The sequence below is a fragment of the Excalfactoria chinensis genome, chromosome 4, assembly GCF_039878825.1.
Source record: "Excalfactoria chinensis isolate bCotChi1 chromosome 4, bCotChi1.hap2, whole genome shotgun sequence".
Classification (NCBI taxonomy): Eukaryota; Metazoa; Chordata; class Aves; order Galliformes; family Phasianidae; genus Excalfactoria; species Excalfactoria chinensis.
The window spans coordinates 80,598,036-80,615,578 of NC_092828.1; the positions used below are offsets into that span (position 1 = coordinate 80,598,036).

General features: G+C 44.1%; 1 protein-coding gene across 3 annotated transcripts in view; it reads left to right on the forward strand.

Moving 5' to 3' along the window:
• HEPH (hephaestin) overlaps positions 1-8,935 on the forward strand; it is a 30,843-nt gene extending 21,908 nt beyond the window's left edge. For 2 of the 3 annotated variants that reach the window (XM_072333933.1, XM_072333935.1), the window contains 7 exons: positions 326-457; positions 1,364-1,470; positions 2,189-2,414; positions 3,815-3,954; positions 4,326-4,488; positions 4,866-4,898; positions 6,424-6,819. In XM_072333933.1, the coding sequence (XP_072190034.1) occupies positions 326-457; positions 1,364-1,470; positions 2,189-2,414; positions 3,815-3,954; positions 4,326-4,488; positions 4,866-4,898; positions 6,424-6,668 (1,046 nt within the window). In that variant the 3' untranslated portion in view covers positions 6,669-6,819. Of the gene's footprint in view, positions 1-325; positions 458-1,363; positions 1,471-2,188; positions 2,415-3,814; positions 3,955-4,325; positions 4,489-4,865; positions 4,899-6,423 lie in introns of all 3 variants that reach the window. The other variant, XM_072333934.1, reaches the window with a different exon arrangement.
• The last annotated feature ends 8,608 nt before the right edge of the window (positions 8,936-17,543 follow it).

The following is a 17,543-nucleotide window of genomic DNA, read 5'->3' on the forward strand; positions in this document are numbered from 1 at the left end:
AACCAAAGCATCGGATGATAAAAATGTTGTGAAATTTAGTATAGCAGTAGTCAGAAATTAGGACCTATTTGGATGGGGTACAGCTAAAACATGTAACTGCCTTCATTTCCCTCGCTGTGAAACTCACTTTTTGTTGAATTGGGACTTTCCTCCAGTTCTCTCTTCCGGTGGTAGAGCTGTGGTAGTGAGGAGTGATAGAGTGAAAGAGCATCATATGCATTATAAGGGAATATTTCTGGGGAGAAGACAATGAGAAAAGCGGAGAATAATCTTAGCATGAACTATCATACCTCCTGGTCTTAGAGTGCATTACTACAATTTTCAGGTCCTTTTCTGTGGGCAGAAGTGGGAGAGATTCTCAATGTTGTATTCAAGAATAATGCTTCACGACCCTATTCCATTCATGCCCATGGGGTGCTGGAAAGGCAAACAGGACAGCCACAAGTAGCACGTCCTGGTAAGTCACAGTGTTCTCCAGCCTTATTCCTGGACAAAGTTAGGAAGCAATTTTAGCCTACAGCTAGATTGTTTCTTTAATAGGCTTAGATGTTCTTGTTTTCTTCTCGTAGAGGACTGGAACAGAGCAATGACTGATCTTTCAGGTTCACAGTGTTTTTTGTGACTGTCACTTATGTGGGCAGCCCGGGGGAGTTTTTGTGTTTCTGCTCAGACTTTGGGATAAATGCAGCATACATTTTCTGTATGGCCTTGTCCCCAACACTGAGCATGATCTGTCTGCAAGAAGGTGGCTGATCACGATTCTCAGCTCAGTTGCTGACCTGGCAGCCCCAGTCTGATGGCCTGTGATGGGGGGAGGCCTGCCCTTCTTCATGATCTGTCTTTGTTGTAATGTGCACAGCTGCTTTCCAGGATGCGTCTGAGATTTGGTTCATGGTCCAGGTGTCCATTTATGTAATTTTTTGTCCCCTTCAAGTAGAATGTTCATCAGAGAAGGTTGTCTCTGCAACAAACAGGCTTCCAAGTTGGGCCCCATCTTTCTGAGATACACTACTAGTAAGCAAAATGTTAACCTTAAAAAGGTATGTGAGTATCATAAACAAACTTCAAAGAGGTGAAAGATTATTTCAAACGTCACTGGTACTGAAGAAGGACAGAGTCTTAAACATGGCAGATAAGTCTGAGTTGTGCCAATTCTAGTTAGTGTGTACCTTGTCACCCCTCTGCTTCCTTTTTAAGGGAGCTTCCATCCTTCCTTTCAGCACCTGTGAGTGATGCAACATCCAACAGAATGGGTTGTAATTCTGACACAAAGTGGTCTTTTGTTCTTGTTCTGCTGTGCTGCTATTCACAAAGTTGATGACTGCATTTATCACAGTGGTGCTAATGCTGCTTCTGTCTTCAGGTGACATAGTGACATACCAATGGGAAATTCCTGAGAGGTCTGGTCCAGGGCCAGATGATTCAGCCTGTGTCCCTTGGATCTACTACTCTGCAGTAGACCCAGTGAAGGTAAAATGCAAGAAGCTAGAACTAGAAAAGCATGGTTAGACCAGTTTTTGTCCCATCTAGGAAACAATGCAGTTTGAGTACATTTTAGGAATTGGCCAGGTAAAGGACAGAAAAACCATCTAGTTGGCATATCTATCATTCTCTTGGGAGACAGGATCCTCTAAATCTACCCCGCTATTTGAGACTGTTTTCCTAATGCAAACCTACATAAAAGAAATTTGTGTCATGCTGAAATTAACCTTCCACTGGTTATTTGCAGGATGTGAAAACATCTCCCAGTGAGTTCTCTCTTCTGTTGGTGAGAAGCTTAAATCAGAAAGGCAGAAATTGTCCACATTTAGGCTGGGTGGATAAGATAAGGAAATTTTGAGCTTTGATGAGATCTGCTGTTGTAGCACTGATTTCAGGGGAAACAACCTGAGTGATACTGCAGTATGGCATTGTATTCAAGCTAGAGATAATAGGTTTTTCCTTTCAAGTTATGGATGTCTTTGCAGCCTTAGAATAAGGATTATTTTGATACCATTCACATTTGACTTTTTGATTTGCACTCATAAGAGTATGTGTAGTCTCTGTTGTTGTGCTCAGCTAGTTGATTGTTACCAATGAGAGCACATACACAGCAGCCCAGTGTAAGTGGGGTATGATGCAGGGAGCAGTTGCTGAAGGGTGAAGAGCTCAGATTTTTTTTTTTTTTTTTTCCCTTCCTTTGGATTAGGATATGTACAGCGGTCTGATTGGACCCCTGAAGGTCTGCAGGAAAGGGGCACTGCAAGCTGGTGGGATCAGGAAGGATGTAAAGAGAGAGTTTGCTCTCCTGTTCCTGGTTTTTGATGAAAATCAGTCCTGGTACTTAGAAGAGAACGTGCAACGTTACAGCAGTGGAAGTCACAAGGATATTGACCTGCTGGATGAGAAGTTTGTGGAAAGCAACAAAATGCATGGTAATGCTGGCGGCGCTCCTAGGCACCCAGCTGTCACTGTCTGTGTGGGGTTGGTATTGACTCTCTGACCTCTATAAGCAGTCAGGCCCAGGAAAATAGCCTGACTTCTGGTGAATTCCCTCACCCTTTTTGTGGTGGCACAAATGATGTAAAACTGTTGTTCCCAGTATTGTAGGACATATGCCACAGATCTGATCTCCAATGAAGTCTCATCATTATGGCTGTCATTCTCAGGAGAAATAGCAAGATATTAGCCAGAGAGGCTAATAGCTAATGTGTCTTGGTGACTCTGGAGAGGTAACATTAAATGTTAAATGAATGTGTCAGGTCGATTTCATTCAATTCATCCTGGGACCATTAGAATATGTCAAATGAATTGGCCAGGCTGTGTGACTGCAATCACAGATTGGTTCTCTTAGCTGATTATGAAAAGCTATCCCTACTATAGCAGAAATAACAGATTTCCTCTAAAACTGTGTTACCTATGATTCCCTACTGTATCTGTTTCTCCACCTAAAGTATTCTCAGTAAAACCAGCCCCTAGACAATTGCAGAGATGAGAACAGCAGAGTTGTGTTGTGTGCTATTATTACTACTTATTTTATATAGGCAATATAAAGCATCTCCATATAGTAGTGTCTGTTAGGTTACAATTGTCAGCCCAATACTGTAGCTAGTAAAGCAACACACTGAAGCTGAATGCTTGCTTTGGGCTGCAGAAAGTGCCCATGGCAGATCTGGGAGTAAATCATGGGAGGTTCTGTTTTCAGATCAGATCTCTTCCAGTGTTTTTCCCTCCACTGTCATATGAGCATGGCAGTTGCCCTACGTCCCTCATTCAGCTCACTTGCTGTTTGGTTTCTTTCCTGCATTTGCAGTTAACACATGATTCCTTCTTGCTATGCCAATTATGAAATTAGATCCCACCAAGTAGTGATTTATTTTTTTTTTCTCCAGATGATTAGTACATATTGTGTGCAGGCAGTAGAACACATACAGAATAACAGGGTCCCTGCTGGCAGAAATTACCTGTTGTCATTCAGCAAGTAAATGTTTCTGAGTTGTATTTGTGTGTGTGTGTCCCTTGTTTTGAGCCAAGCTCTGGGTTTTCAGCAAGTAATTTTTTATAGATTTATTTGGGATGGATTACAGTATGGCTTTAGATGCAGGCTGTATCTTCTGTATCTGTTAACAGAATGAATATGTCGTTTGTCTGTGGAGAGACTGCCAAACTTTTTGGACAGTGTTGTATGGAAGATGTGAAATGCTGATACTCTGGTTCCTAGATTAGCTTTGAAGCATCTCACCTGTCCTGCATTTTCTTCCTCTGAGGTGGTTCGCTGTCTTTACCATTCCGATAATAAGTCTTTTCTGCTTTCCATGTGTTGTTCACTGCCCAGCAATCAATGGGAGACTCTATGCAAACCTGCCTGGGCTAACTATGTTTGAAGGAGAGTGGGTGAATTGGTACCTGTTGGGAATGGGGCAGGAGATTGATGTCCACACAGTCCATTTTCATGCTGAGACCTTCATATACAGGGTAAGAAGATCCTGCTGATAATAAAATGACCACTGATATGCTGCATTTGCATAACTGACTTGAACTTCTTGAATGGTTCACAGGAACTGTGCACAACTAGGAGAGGAATGTGGTGTTACATGCCTAGACTTGACAGGCTGAGCCTCTGTTTTTTAGCTGACATGTCTAACTACTGCTTCTTTGGCTTAGGCATTACTGTATTGTATTTACTTTCTCAGCTACAGCCCTGGAGCTGTTCTTTGGAATGTTCTGTAGAGCTTTAATAAAGTGTAGTAGTACTGAAGTGGTCTCTAGTGAAGCTGACAGAATTCTAGAGATGTTTTCCCAGAGGTGCATGGAGTTGCATGCTTAGACTCCTTTCTCTTTCACAGAATGGCAAAAGCTACAGAGCAGATGTTGTGGATCTCTTTCCTGGGACCTTTGAAATGGTGGAGATGCTGGCTGGGAACCCTGGGACGTGGCTGCTTCACTGCCATGTGTCTGATCATATTCATGCTGGCATGGAGATACTCTTCCAAGTTTTGCCCAGACAAGGTAAGAAATAATCACTACTTAATACCATCAAACATGTAACAGCATTTTCTATTAATGGTGCTAAATTCTGTTTGAATCACATTTAGCAGCTCTTTTGTACCACAAGCAGCTAGTTAATTGAGCAGATAAATGTCATTAAGACATTCCCTTTGAATATGGTAATACATGCAGCTGGAGGTAATAACAAATTGGTTTTTGGAGTTTACTTTGCAGAGAGTATTATAAGATTTATTTTAGCTTGAGTTTGGGAAGCAGGGTTCAGCCATCAGCTAGCCATTGTTCTTGATAAGAATACTACTAGTCAGAAGTCAGACCTGCCTTCTGGACTCATTTTGTTCAGCCCAATGCTTTGTCACCCACTTTTTGTTTCCTTTCAGAGCCAGTGCCTGCAGTTCTGAACTATGATGAAGGTAATGTGTGGGTTGCACTGCCAAGTAGTGTCTGTGTGTGAGGCAAAGGATTAGAGATCTCTTGTCAGTATGGAGACCTAGATCTGTGCTAGCATGAGGGGAGAAGGGGGGAGCACAAACACCATATCAGCCAGACTGGGCAGCGTTAGCCTAACATTTGGCTACTTATGACTAATAGGGACATTCCAGGTAAGTTAATTTAACTGTTTCTTAAGTATCTGTGCTCTGATGATAAAAATAAAGTGCTTGGGCTTGTTTGACCATGTTAGGTCAAAAACTCAGTGGCCTCATACCCTGCTTTGCTTCCACATGAATTTATCATACAAGCAGAGATTCAAAGGAATTGTAAGAGATGATGCTGTGAAGGAGGTGATTTTTCTTATTCCTTTCAATTGAAACTCATGGTGATCTTTTCCTTTCTTGGACTGTCAGTGGCTGTATGGTTGAGGGAGTGTTCACATGAAATCTCTCCAACTAGTCACAATGGGTGCACCAACAGACTCAACTTCCTTCTTTTCTGTTTTACTCCCAAGGAAAGAGTTTAAGCACATGCTGTCAGTCTTTAAGGTGTTTTAAAAAGTGTATGGTTGAGCAGAATGAGGGAAAAGGAAAGTAGTAGACAACTCTTCCCCTCCGCCTCCCAATTTTCTGGAGGTAACATTTGGAAGAGTTCATGGTGGTGTTTTTGGTTTTTTTTCTTTTTTTCCCCATCTCTTTACAACTACTCCTGTATTTCTCAGCTGCTTTTAATAAATCCAGTTCACATGGTTTCAGGGACAGCTTCAATTGGCTGAAAATACAACCATCTATCTACAAAGCTTCAGTCTGTGTACTGATAATTCTGCTTTCTCAACAATGTTTTCCTCAGTCAGAATGGGTGTAAAGAAGAGAAGTAGGAAATGCAGTTTTGACAGCAGTAGTGTAATGATATTTAAGTAACTTGTTTTTGTTTTTATTTGAGCATCAGCTTATGTATGCTCATGAAATGAGAACCTTGCCTGAGGGTTGCTGTCTGTGCCAATAGCTGCCTTTCTCAAGGGGTTTCTGCTGTTTCACCATAGAAGCATAAGAGCTCAGGATGCGAAGTGATTCACTGCTGGCATGGCTGAGAAGTGGGCAGTTGCGCAGCAGCAGAAGCCACTTGCAGGGGCAGCCTGGAGCAGAGTGGGGGACCTCGCAGGAGCCCCAGTCCAGATGTGTGTTCTCATCTCAGTTCTTTTCCTAGCTCAGTCACTGCTGTTTTGCACAACTTCTGACTGCCTTCCTCATGAGTGGCTTAGCAGTGATTAGCTGATAGGGCTGGAAGAGCAGTGAGACATGCTGGCATGGAGTGGATTAGGAAAGGAACCATTTTTTCTCAAATTTCTGACCTGAGTGATGTAGGTCTGTTGGGTTGATGGTGACTGGGTCTGCTTTAGCTTGCTTTGTGTTGGGTCATACTTTTGTTCTTTTTCCATATTTCTCAGAACCTTTCAGTGCCAAAGAGAGTGGGAAATAATATGGCTTCTTTTTTTTCCCTTCTCAGGGGCACAACCTGAGGATGAGGATGACTCCCAGAAGGTCAGGCTTTTTGGATCTAAGTTGCCTCTTGGGCAAGTAGAAGCTGCAGTCATTATTCTAGCCATTGCAGGATTGGTCCTCCTCCTAATTGCTGCCATCCTCCTGGGGTTCATCATCTACCTCCAGAGGCAAAGGAAGCTGAGACGCAACCGCAGGTCTATTCTGGATGATGGGTTCAAACTCATGCCGAAAAAGAACTCAGGGCTATAACAGCTCTGTGAACTCTGTGAACTCTGTGAACTCTGGCTGTGTCTACATTGTGAGCATTGTCTGCAGCAAAGACTTCAGGGCATCACTTCCATTGCACAATGGGCTTCTAGGAGCCAAGAAGGGGGACCTTTTCAACTGAATGAAGGCAAACAATGGGAGTAAAAGGTCCTTTTAAAATACTTCTCTTCCATAAGAAAGAATTTCCCTATTCTGTCTGGAACAGATTTGGTCTTCAGCTGAAGCTCTCGGACCACACTCAGTCTTACTCCATTGCCAGAGCTGAGTTGGGCATTGTCTCATAACCAAACTGTGAGCCTTTATTTCCTCCTCCTCCTCCCCCTGCCCCCAGGTTAACTTAAAACCACAGATTAAGTGTGGATTTTTTTTTCCTGATGAATCAAGTAAGAATGCAGTAGACAAAATGTTAATCTAGAGTTGGATTGCTGTCTTTTGATGAATAATTGGACAGATGTAAATTCAGGGCAAAGCATGTCACAGTGTCTGAGAGCTGCATCAGTGAGCATGACAACAGCTGTGCCTCACAATCAGCCTTGCTGATGCATCCTTGTGCAGCATCCTGTGCAGTGTGTTCTGAGCATAGGTGTCTTGTTCTGGGAAGTAAAGCTTCCCTGTGCTGCGCAGCATCTGGTGATTCCCCTGTGCCACAGTTCTGCTGGTGAAGTGCTGCACCCCAGCATCTGTACAGCTTCTCTGCAGCTGGATCGAGGCTGCTGTGGTGTTCTGTGTTGTGGTTTGCTCTCATACATTTCCCTGAAGTTCTCTCAGCTCAGCTGCTGCCACAAGCTGAGCCAGGGGCTCAGTTCAGTGTGACCTGAGGTTTGTGCCTGGGACAGAAGTGTGGGAGTGCTCTCACCCACAGAGAGTCAGCAGCATGCTGCTGTGACAGCTCTGGGAGGGGCTGCGGCTTCAGTGCCTGCACTCACCCAAGGTGATGCGTGCCATGGGACTGCCAGGAGCAAACACTCCTGGCATGTGGGTTGGCACAGCCCTGGCAGTCCCCAGGCCCTGTGTCTGCCATCAGGCAATTCCTGTCCTCCCATGGTCACGCTGCCCTGTGTGGCACTGAGCTGCTCTGTGTGCATGCCTGTCTGCCTGCTCTGCTGAGTGCCCGTGTGCGTCTGTACTTACGTAATTCTGTCCCTGGTCTTAAATTGGAAAAGGGAGAAAAATCCTTTCTGGGTATCTTTCAGTGGCAATTAAAGCAGAAATAGCTGAGTAGCTCTAATGACAAGGAACTGCTATGGGCTGTTTAGGTGTATCAGTCTTTTATTTAGAGTGGTGGTTATGATGTTCTTAATCATGCTCAATTCATATTTGGTCCAGCTGCTCTTTCTTTTGGTAAATGTGGAGAAAGTTCATTAATTTCCTTTCATTATAGTTCATTAAGCCTGGTTAGGAGCTGGAGGGCTGTTGAGTGCTCTGAACATGAGCACTCTGCTCATTGTCAGCCCCAGTTCAGCTGCTGCTGCTACAGGCTTCCCACTCCTGTGCAAATTTTAGCTCTGTCATCAGGAGTGAGAATTGGGCAGGAAACTTTCATTTTCACCCCCACTTCGTTGGAAAAAGATAATATTATCCCCTTGCACTGAGAGAAAAAGTTGTTTTAAATGTATTCATCTAAAAACAGAAAGGAAGAAGTCACCTTCAGTTCTTCATCTAGGTTTCAGTGCTGGCTGTGAAGCAGGGGAATATGGAGGCTGGAGCAGCATGTTCACATCCTGTGTGTTCCATATCCAGCAGGCTGCCAGGGTTTCTCCAGTGTGATGCTGGGTTTGGGTTGATGGGATGCTGCTGGAGGTCTCCTCTCCAGCTCTGTCCTCAGCCCAGGCTGTGGGGGGAGCCTCACTGAGCGGCACTTCTGGCAAAGCTTTGGAGGGGGACAGCTGTGACAAACAGTTTATCAGTGACTTCACTACTGCCTCATATCAGGAGTTGGTCCTGCCAGCTGGTGTGAGTATGTGGAGGAAGAGATGTTTTGCTGTTCTGGTGTCTGTGAGCTACCTGCAGCCTGTGAACAAATGTTTGCATTGGCAGCATGACTTCTTATGAGCACCCAACAGCATCTTTCTGCTCATCCCTGATGCACAGATGGCCACCAAGGAGTCACCTCAGCTTGAAGAGAGCATGAGAGGCAGCACTGCTGCTCTGGGGCACACAGCGGGATGGGGATGGCACTCCTCTTTTCATTTTACTTCCAGTTTAGCAAAGTGTAACACTTAATGGTTTCTGAACTCTAAAAATATCTGAAAAGTGTCCTGTGTTTGTCTCTTTCTTTCTGTGATTGTCAGAGGAAGGTGTGGGTGACCCTTGTGCTTCGACCTGAAGCAGGATCTGGTGTGATGTGCATCTGTGACACCTCTGAAAGCAAGGACAGCTGTGAAGTGCAATTGCTCTGTGCTGAGCTGAGGCAATAAACCTAGGGGTGTGGGCATTCATGTGTTCAGGTAGCTTAATGCTAAAGGAAACTTTACCAAAACATCCTGCTTCACTCTGTAGTGCCATTGTAAGTACAGAACATTTTTATCTTTATAGAAGAGCTCATTTTTGATGGGTTTCTCTTGTGGGATGTGCATAAGGAGCTGCTAATACTTCCTATTGCATTTGCTTACAGCAGTACTTTGTCTGCAGCTCTTCCTGGGCTCCAGTCAGGTTTGGTAACCTTTTCAGATATTCATCTACAGGCCCACTCACCTATATAGTCACCAACTCCCTCCCAGGCTGTCATGGGTGACTGCAAAGCTGAGTTACTCATTTACATGGCAGCAGGTGGATGTTTGCAGCAAGGCTGAAATGAAAAGCCCTCTATTAGTGCTGCCATCATGCTCAGTAATGGGCATAATCAACCTGCAGCACTTAGTGGGAGCACCATTGCTGCTGTGTTCTACCCCACTTCCCTTTATGCTCCAACTCGTGCTGTAAATATGAGATGATATACACAAGTCAAAAAGCCTTCAGGATTTGCACATGGAAGCATAAGAGGTTGTCTTGTTTCTTGTTTTGTTTCCTCAAAACATAATGGTTAAAGTCAAATTAACCCAAGGCACACCGTAGAAATAGAATAACACTGGTAATTGCCTGAATCTTTCATGTGTAGCATAGTCTTGGGTCCTGAATTACATAATGCATGGTTTAATGTGCAATAGCTTTGTAATAGGTAACCACCGTATGCACTGTTTGCTGTGGATATAATTTTGTTGGCCCAGCAGATCACAGGAACAGTGTAAGCCCAGAGCTGTGTGCACATCCACTGTCTGGGGAAAGGAACTGAAGCACAAAGGCTGCCAAGTGATCTGCAGGAGCCTAGTTGGAGATGGATCTGAATGAGGGAAAAGGCTGGCATTCCTCTTATTCTTACCCTCTACTATCAGTAGGGTCATTTACTAAATCCTCCCAAATCTCCGTTTCTACAATGTTGTCATGTTGTTACCAGTTCTTACAGCTGTCCTGCCTGTCAGCTGCTCTCACTGGTAGGTACTTGTCCATGGAAATCGACAGGAGGAGGAGTTTAGAATGACAGTGCATTAGGATAAAAGGGGCATCACCAAGAAAAGTTGAGCTTGAAAAAGGGAAGAAAAATGCCAAGGGAGGATGGCAGCAAGGATTTTTGTTAAACAGTGGAAATAGGAGAAAGAAGTGTCCGAGATCTTTGCTCCCTCTTGCAATGTGTTGGAATCACCAGGATAATGATGGCAACCTCTTTGAGCTGTTGCTTCTGGAGATGTTGCTGGGCTGTCAGCACATGCAGAGCCCAGAGGATGCCTGGTGAGCAGTACCAGCTTAGTTCTAGGCTCAGCCCTGTAGCCTCCTGGGCAGCTCCCCTACCAGTAGCCCTCCCGCACCCATCTGCATCTCTGGAGAACAGTTCCACCCATTGCAGAGGTGCTCAGTGCCTGATGTGTGGATGTGGCTGGCAGAGTGCAGGCAGCAGTGCCTGGCACTGTGTGTCACTGAGTGCTGCCTTGCACAGCTTTTGTTCTGAGATGAGTCTGTGACTCTTGGTGTAGAGATGAACCATGATGCTGAAGTGAACATGAGTTTATGCAGCTTTTCAGACAGACAAAAGTAACTTTATACCATGTAAATAAAGCAAACCTGAACTCCTTGTTTGTTTGTTTGTTTCTTGTCATTTTTGGATTGCATACTGACTTCTTTTTCATCAGGGTCTGATTTCCTGCTGCTCCAGTGTCGCTCTGTCTGCTTTTGTGCCTGGTTTAGTGCAAATGAAGGCCCTATTATCACCAGGCTGGTTTGGGTACTCTATATGCTCTTCCTACAAGGAAAGCTTTTTTCTTGGGTATCAGCAGCAGGTAATGCACAGATTCCTCAAGCTGCCACCAGACTGCAGATGGAGATGTGTTTCTTACAGCTTTGATTTAAAGGAATTTCTTGCAGTCCCCCTCTGTGATCCAAGCTGTTGTTTGCAGAATGAAGCCTCCTGGGATCAGCAGCTGCAGAATGAGTGCAGAACTCTGTGGTGAAGCAGGGAGCTGCTTTGCCATCAAAACACATGCTGGGCTCCAGGGTCATTCTGCAGCGCTAATGGAGAAACTGCCTCTCTCTGAAGGGAAGAAAGGCAGCAGCGTGGGGATGGGCTGTGCAGAGCAGCCCAATGTCCTCAGTGAGCAAAAGTGTGCCTGAACTGTTTTCTTGTTAAATAAAGCTGTAGAGGGAAGAAAGGGAGAGAAGCTATGTGTGTAACCAAGGTACCACATTTGCTGAAATGCTGGTCTCAGAAACTGCTGTTGAAATTGGTTGCAGGCTATTCTGGCAATGGGAGAAAAGCAGGACTGGGTATGTGACTGATGGACAGCTTTTACAGGAAATTAGAATGTATGGTGTTAAAATTCAACTACCGCCTGTCTCCGAAATCAATTTGTTTGTTAATTTGTTCCTACTTGGGGGGAAAGTAAATCTGTTACTCAGTAGGCATTGCTCAAATCCTCTGGTGTTCTTGAAAGGCTTTTATTCTGCATTCTTAAACCTTGGGAAGGAGAGTTCCATTTCTTTTTTCTTTAATCTGCAGTTTGTCCTAAACATTGGTATAGTGTATATATATGTATGTACAGATGTTTGTGGACACACACCTAGCAGCAGCCAATTGATGTATGCACAGTGTATGTCATTGAAGTAGTGGTGTAACCATGGAGAGGGTCCTCTTTGCCCCCAGGTTCCTACAAGCATCCCACCCCATCAGAAGGATTTCATCTGCAAAGTTCCCAACTTCTGCCTTGCTGTGTTGTTACACAGCATCTGTGTACTGAGCAGAGAGGGGGTGGGGGTGTTCTGTGTCTTGGGGTACCCCACCATTTTCAAGATGTAACTTCTTCCCAACCCCCCTGAAAAAAGCCAACCTGAATTTCTGGACTGAAAGTTCTTGCTTTGATGCCTCAGTAGAACTGAAACATGCATTTCAGTTCTGATTTCTGAAAAAAACTGAGACAGTTTAATGTTAGAACTATGGCATCTCTTCCAAGAGCTGTTCACAGCGGGAAATGGAACCTGTATTTTAAGTCTCCAAAGATGTTCTGGTGCTACTGGAATGTTTCATTTCTTTTTACGAGTTACAACTGAACCTGATATAGCCATCAGTAAAATCTTCTGCAAGTTCTTCCCACCATTTCTTACTCCTATACATTCAGGAGACTTACCCAATTCCTCATCATCTGTAACTTACATTACTTCATATTTATTATAAAATGCTAGTGACTACAATAAGGCACAAGGCAGGAGAAGAGCAGCTGTCTGTCCTCTTAACCAAAGATTACCCGTGGAAGAAGGCCTGACTGACCTGTTGCAGCTCAAGGAGCAGTTACCTGGGCTGGGATTGCCACCACATGGCCAGGCTTGGAGCTGGTCCCTTCTCTTGCAGCTTAATCAAGGCACTTTCCAAAAAGTGCCACGGAGTGCTTGAAAGCAAAACTCTGCTTCAGCACAGCAGCTTCCACTTCTTCCTGAGCTCAAACCCCTCTGACTGTTCTGACTCCTTCTGTCTTTCTACACTCTGCACAAGTATTTGGCTGCAAGCTTTGTTTCATGGAACAGCTCATAGCTCTTGGCTCTCTCTGCAGTTGGTAGAGGGCCTCATCTTGCAGTCTGGCAGACCCAGCCAGGGCCCCTTGTGCTCATGGCCAACCTGCACAGCCACCTCTTGATGCTGCAATCACGACTCTCCTGCTTTCAGTGATGCTGTAGGTATGTGGCTCTGAAATGGCTTCCTCATGGGCACTCTTCTTTTCCAAGAACAAAAATGTTCCACAAGCTGAAGAGTTCTGTGTGAAATCTCAAATTGTAGATCTAATAAATATCAGGTTTAACTGTTGTTTTATAAGCAGCCCTCTGAGAACTCTGGTGCTGTCATGGCTGAGTTATGTGATTTCCTGAGGGTGAGGCTGTACAAAGGTTTGATAAAACCGATGGCCATATTTCATTAGCCAGTACATTCCCAGGAGGCCCTCATCCATCATAGCATCTAATCACTGTCAGCAAGGATTCTGGCTGCAGTCCGGGCACATAATGCACCTATTTGGGAAACTCGGATAAATCTCTGAAGGGAAGACATCATGCTGAGCTGTGTTAAAGCATCGAGGCAGGCTGGAATGCTCACAATAAAATAAGATGGGCTGTGAGGAAAGGAGTCTTGGATTATTCTGCTCAGCCAAGGTAATACAATGAGTGGAAACACCCCAAAGCACCAGCTGAGTTAAAATAATGGTTAGTTACTGCATGCTATAACCTAAGGGTCTGTAATGAAGCAAATTTTGAGTGATTACAACAAGGTTAGCTTTTTGATTTTCTAAGAATATAAATAAAAATAGGCAATGTTGCCTTTTCTTGACAGCACCTTTGCTCTTCATCCCAACATTTTCAAAATTCCAGTTTGCATACATAGAATCAGATCAAACTTTTTCTCATCTTTTGCACATCAATAATAATTACATTCCCAAATGCTCTGTGCAGCCCCTTTGGTTGGTCTGTGGCTTCTGTCCTCTCTCCAGCTCTGCAGGCACAGTGCAATACTGTCTGCCTTCCAGTGCTGCTGTGAAGACCGTTTCCCTCCAGGAATACTTTTGAGTACTCTGCCTCACTCTCAGATTTGGCCAACAGCAGCGCATGTGTTTACACACTCACGTGAGACCCACATTGCCAGGAATATCATCAGCCCCCCTGTGTTTCTGCAGAGCACTGTGGTAGCATTTGTGATAATCACTTGAAAACATTTAATTAAGTCATTTCTACCTGAAGATCTGCCAGTGCCCTACTGACGTTCCTTGGTTCCTGCACACCCAGGCAGGCTGTGCTTTGCTCTGAGCGGTGCCATCCCACTCTGCAGCAGAACTCTTCTACTGTAAGCGGGCATCAAGTTCCATTGTGGGTGTGGACAAAGAGGTGTGGAACAAAAGACCTTCACTGTAGGTGCTGAGAGCCTTTCATACCTGCACAAGAGTTTTCCTCCGCAACCAAGATTGGTTACACATAAGAGCCAGGCACCTTGTGGGTGTTTACATCTGGCTCAAGTCGTTGTTGAGCTTTACCACTCATTGGCGATACAATAACCTTTACCCCACATTCTACCAGCTGCCCAATGATTGCTGTTACAGATTCTCGTTCCCCTATCTGCGAAGCAGGCAGTTTGTTATCTCTTCATGGATAAGCACTGAGTCCATACCTAGCTACTAGCTGTCACTTAAATGGAATGTTTTAAACCTAGATTGAATTGCTGAAGCTGCAGGTTTATTCACTCACCCACTTTCATCTCTCTCCCACATTACAGTGTAGATAATTAGTCATTTTCCCCACATTTCTCACTGCCTTGCAGGCCTTGTGAGCCTTTACCAGCTCACCTGGAAGCCATACATATGTATTCTGGTGGTTGCTTTTACATCACTTTCCCTCCATGCAGAAACCACCATCATTTATAAATGCTCAGCAAAGCCTGGGAGCCTGCAGCTTGTTCTCAGTCCTTTCAGCCTAAGAGTGACACTGTAAAGAAGCACATCAAAAATAAATCATATTGCTAAGAGCTATGCAACAAGAGATGAGCTTTCTTTGCTGTTAAGAAGTCTTTTAGAAGTTCAGAAGGCTTCTGCCACCTGCTCAGCCCATGGCATCTCCAGGTACTGTGGCTGCGTAATTGGGCTGTGATTGCAAGGCACATCCTCTGACGAGCACTGAACAGTCTGATAGCAGCTGAGATTTCACGCTGCTTGTCTGTAAAACCAGAAGTATACAAAATGCTTGCCATAAAAAGGTAACCATGGAGTTGGAATTCTCTGTTCCATTGCATTAAAAATGATCATAATGCTAAACTCTATCTGGATGCATCTAACTTGCACAAAACAGCCTCTATGGACCCCCTGTGAGACCAGCTGTGGATATAAGTGCTCTACTCAAAATAAGTTAGTTGAAACAACACTCAGGAGATTATGTTTTAAAATACCATTCAAGGAAGGAAATAAGGCATTTTAAAGTCTGATGAAAGCCCGAGGGTTTGCATATGTTTGTTTGCACCTCTCTGAGGTCTTTCCTTAGACCACAAGATGAAGGTAATTACCTGGCTTTCTGCAGGCTAAAGATAAATTATTTAACTGGATGGGGATGGGAGGGATTTCATCATATCAGCAGTGATGGAGATCCTCCCTGTTAATTCTCTACTGAAGCATTACAGTACTGCTCAGTTGGTCACCACTAAACGTGGTTAGCTACGTTTGCAGAGCAGATTTTAGAAAGGCAGCAGAAAACACCTGAATGAAAGCCTAAAGGGCCCTGACAGGCAGGGAGGATCCACAGACACAGACCTGAATTGCAGTTCATCTGAGTTAACAATTAGGTATCTCTTAGGTAGTGATTTTAATTTATCTCACCCAAGACAAACCATGCATGCACAGAGTCAAGGATTCCCCCATCAAAACTACTGTAAGGCTCCTTGAAAGTGGTCAGACAGCAGTGAATGGATTGGGAAAGTCAAATTCCTCACCTACCATCATGGTTCAGTATTCAACCTGAGGAGTCCTACAGACCTGGCAAGTGGGGAGCATTCATTACGCTTATTAAGTGTAAACTACTTCTACTTAAGTGAGATTGTGCTTCGGGAAAGATGATCTTACAGATTCTTGCAGCTAGTCAAAACATGCCATTATGTGTATAATTCCCAGTTATCAAGGAAAAGGATAACATTTAGCATTGTATTAACTGGAATACTGAGGAATGTGCACTAGAGAAAAACTGCTTTATCCTATTTCTGAGCTCCAGGCAAACATGTCAGAGCAGAGATAATGGAGTCTACTGTATTCCCTGACTTGCTCTTCCTGTGGAACCAAGTGAAACTCAAGCACTGATCCCCCACATCACATTGAGTGGAATCATCTTGATAAAAAGAAGCAAAAAGTCTGATAAGCTGCAAAACTTATGTATTCTGTGATATCACAGATGGCCGTTTTATCCCCTTCCTTCATGTATTTTCTGTCTTCTTTAATATTTAAAAGAAAATCAAGTCTGGCAGAGAAAAGAGGTCTCATTCTCCCTCTCCACCAGCGTGGCCCTCTCACCATGCCTCTGGTGAGGTGCTGTTCTGAGTGCCTCATGTTTATAGCTACAGGCTGACATGATGAGCACTGAGCTGTGTATGCAGTGACATAGAAAAGCCTACAAGGCTGATAATGTCAGAGCTGGGATAGCACAAAGGAAATACTCTTTTTCATCTGAGCATCATCTAAAATCACTGATCAGGTATGTTCTTTCAGTATAACTTTTGTTTCATAAGTAAATAAATATTAAATACATTATTTTTCTTAAGCAGCCAGCACACACACACACACACACAAAAGCAAATTGCAGTTCACCCCACACACTCAAACAGATTGCATAATATTCACAAGTAGTTATTGACGCTCCAAATAACACTTAGGGAAAGTCATCCAATGGCATCTGTCACAGATGATTCTGGTTCATGCTGTGACTGCCAAGCAGAATCCATCCTGGACAGGAGGAGCCACCTCTTCTCTGTCCACCTGTCATCCACAAAATCCCTTCAGTCACATCTGCACCCAGCCTCCAAGCCAATGTCTGCTGCCCTGGAAGTGTCAACCTCCTCTCCTGATGTAGAAGTTTGTGGCAGATCACCTCAGCCTGGTGCTTCAGATCCAACCACTGCAATAACCCTGGATGACCTCCATCCAGCCCTTCCCAAAACACTATCAAAACATCTGGCTTTGCACCAGCACTCCTCACAAACACTCCAATGCATGTATTTCTTTAATGTCAAAATGTTCAGAACAGACATCTGCATTCTGTGTCCTATGTTTCAGCTCTGAGAAGTTGGTTCTGTAAAAAACAGAGGGAAAAAAAAAATCACTATTCCCTAAGCTGCTAATTAGTAACAGACTGGCCAAGCTGGAGCCTGGAAATTCAAGGCTGGTTTTGAAGCCACTTGGCCTGCTTACTCACTATAACAGAAATGGCACAAAAAACAAATAATTTTCCTAAGCCAAATGTTTGTGCAGAATTACTGCCCTTTATTATCTTTTTTCCATGCACTCAGGAAACTTCCAATCCTGAAACCGTGGCCAGCTGCTCAGGGTACCATTATTGCTGTTCTATCTCCCAGCAGCTGCAGTCAGCATTTGCTTTAGAGGTGCACCCTCCAACATATATCAGGGCACAACAAAAGGTCATGGGATGAAAAAGACATCCTTTGTTTGCAGGCTCCTGAGCCTTGTTGTTTTCTTTCAGGTTGACTCACAGCAAATGTTCTGAAGTGACTCAGAAAGAGCCGATATTTAATTACAGAAACATTCTGTGCAAGCATCTGAGGTTCAGCAGTTTAAGATGGTGCTGCTGATAACAACAACTGCATTT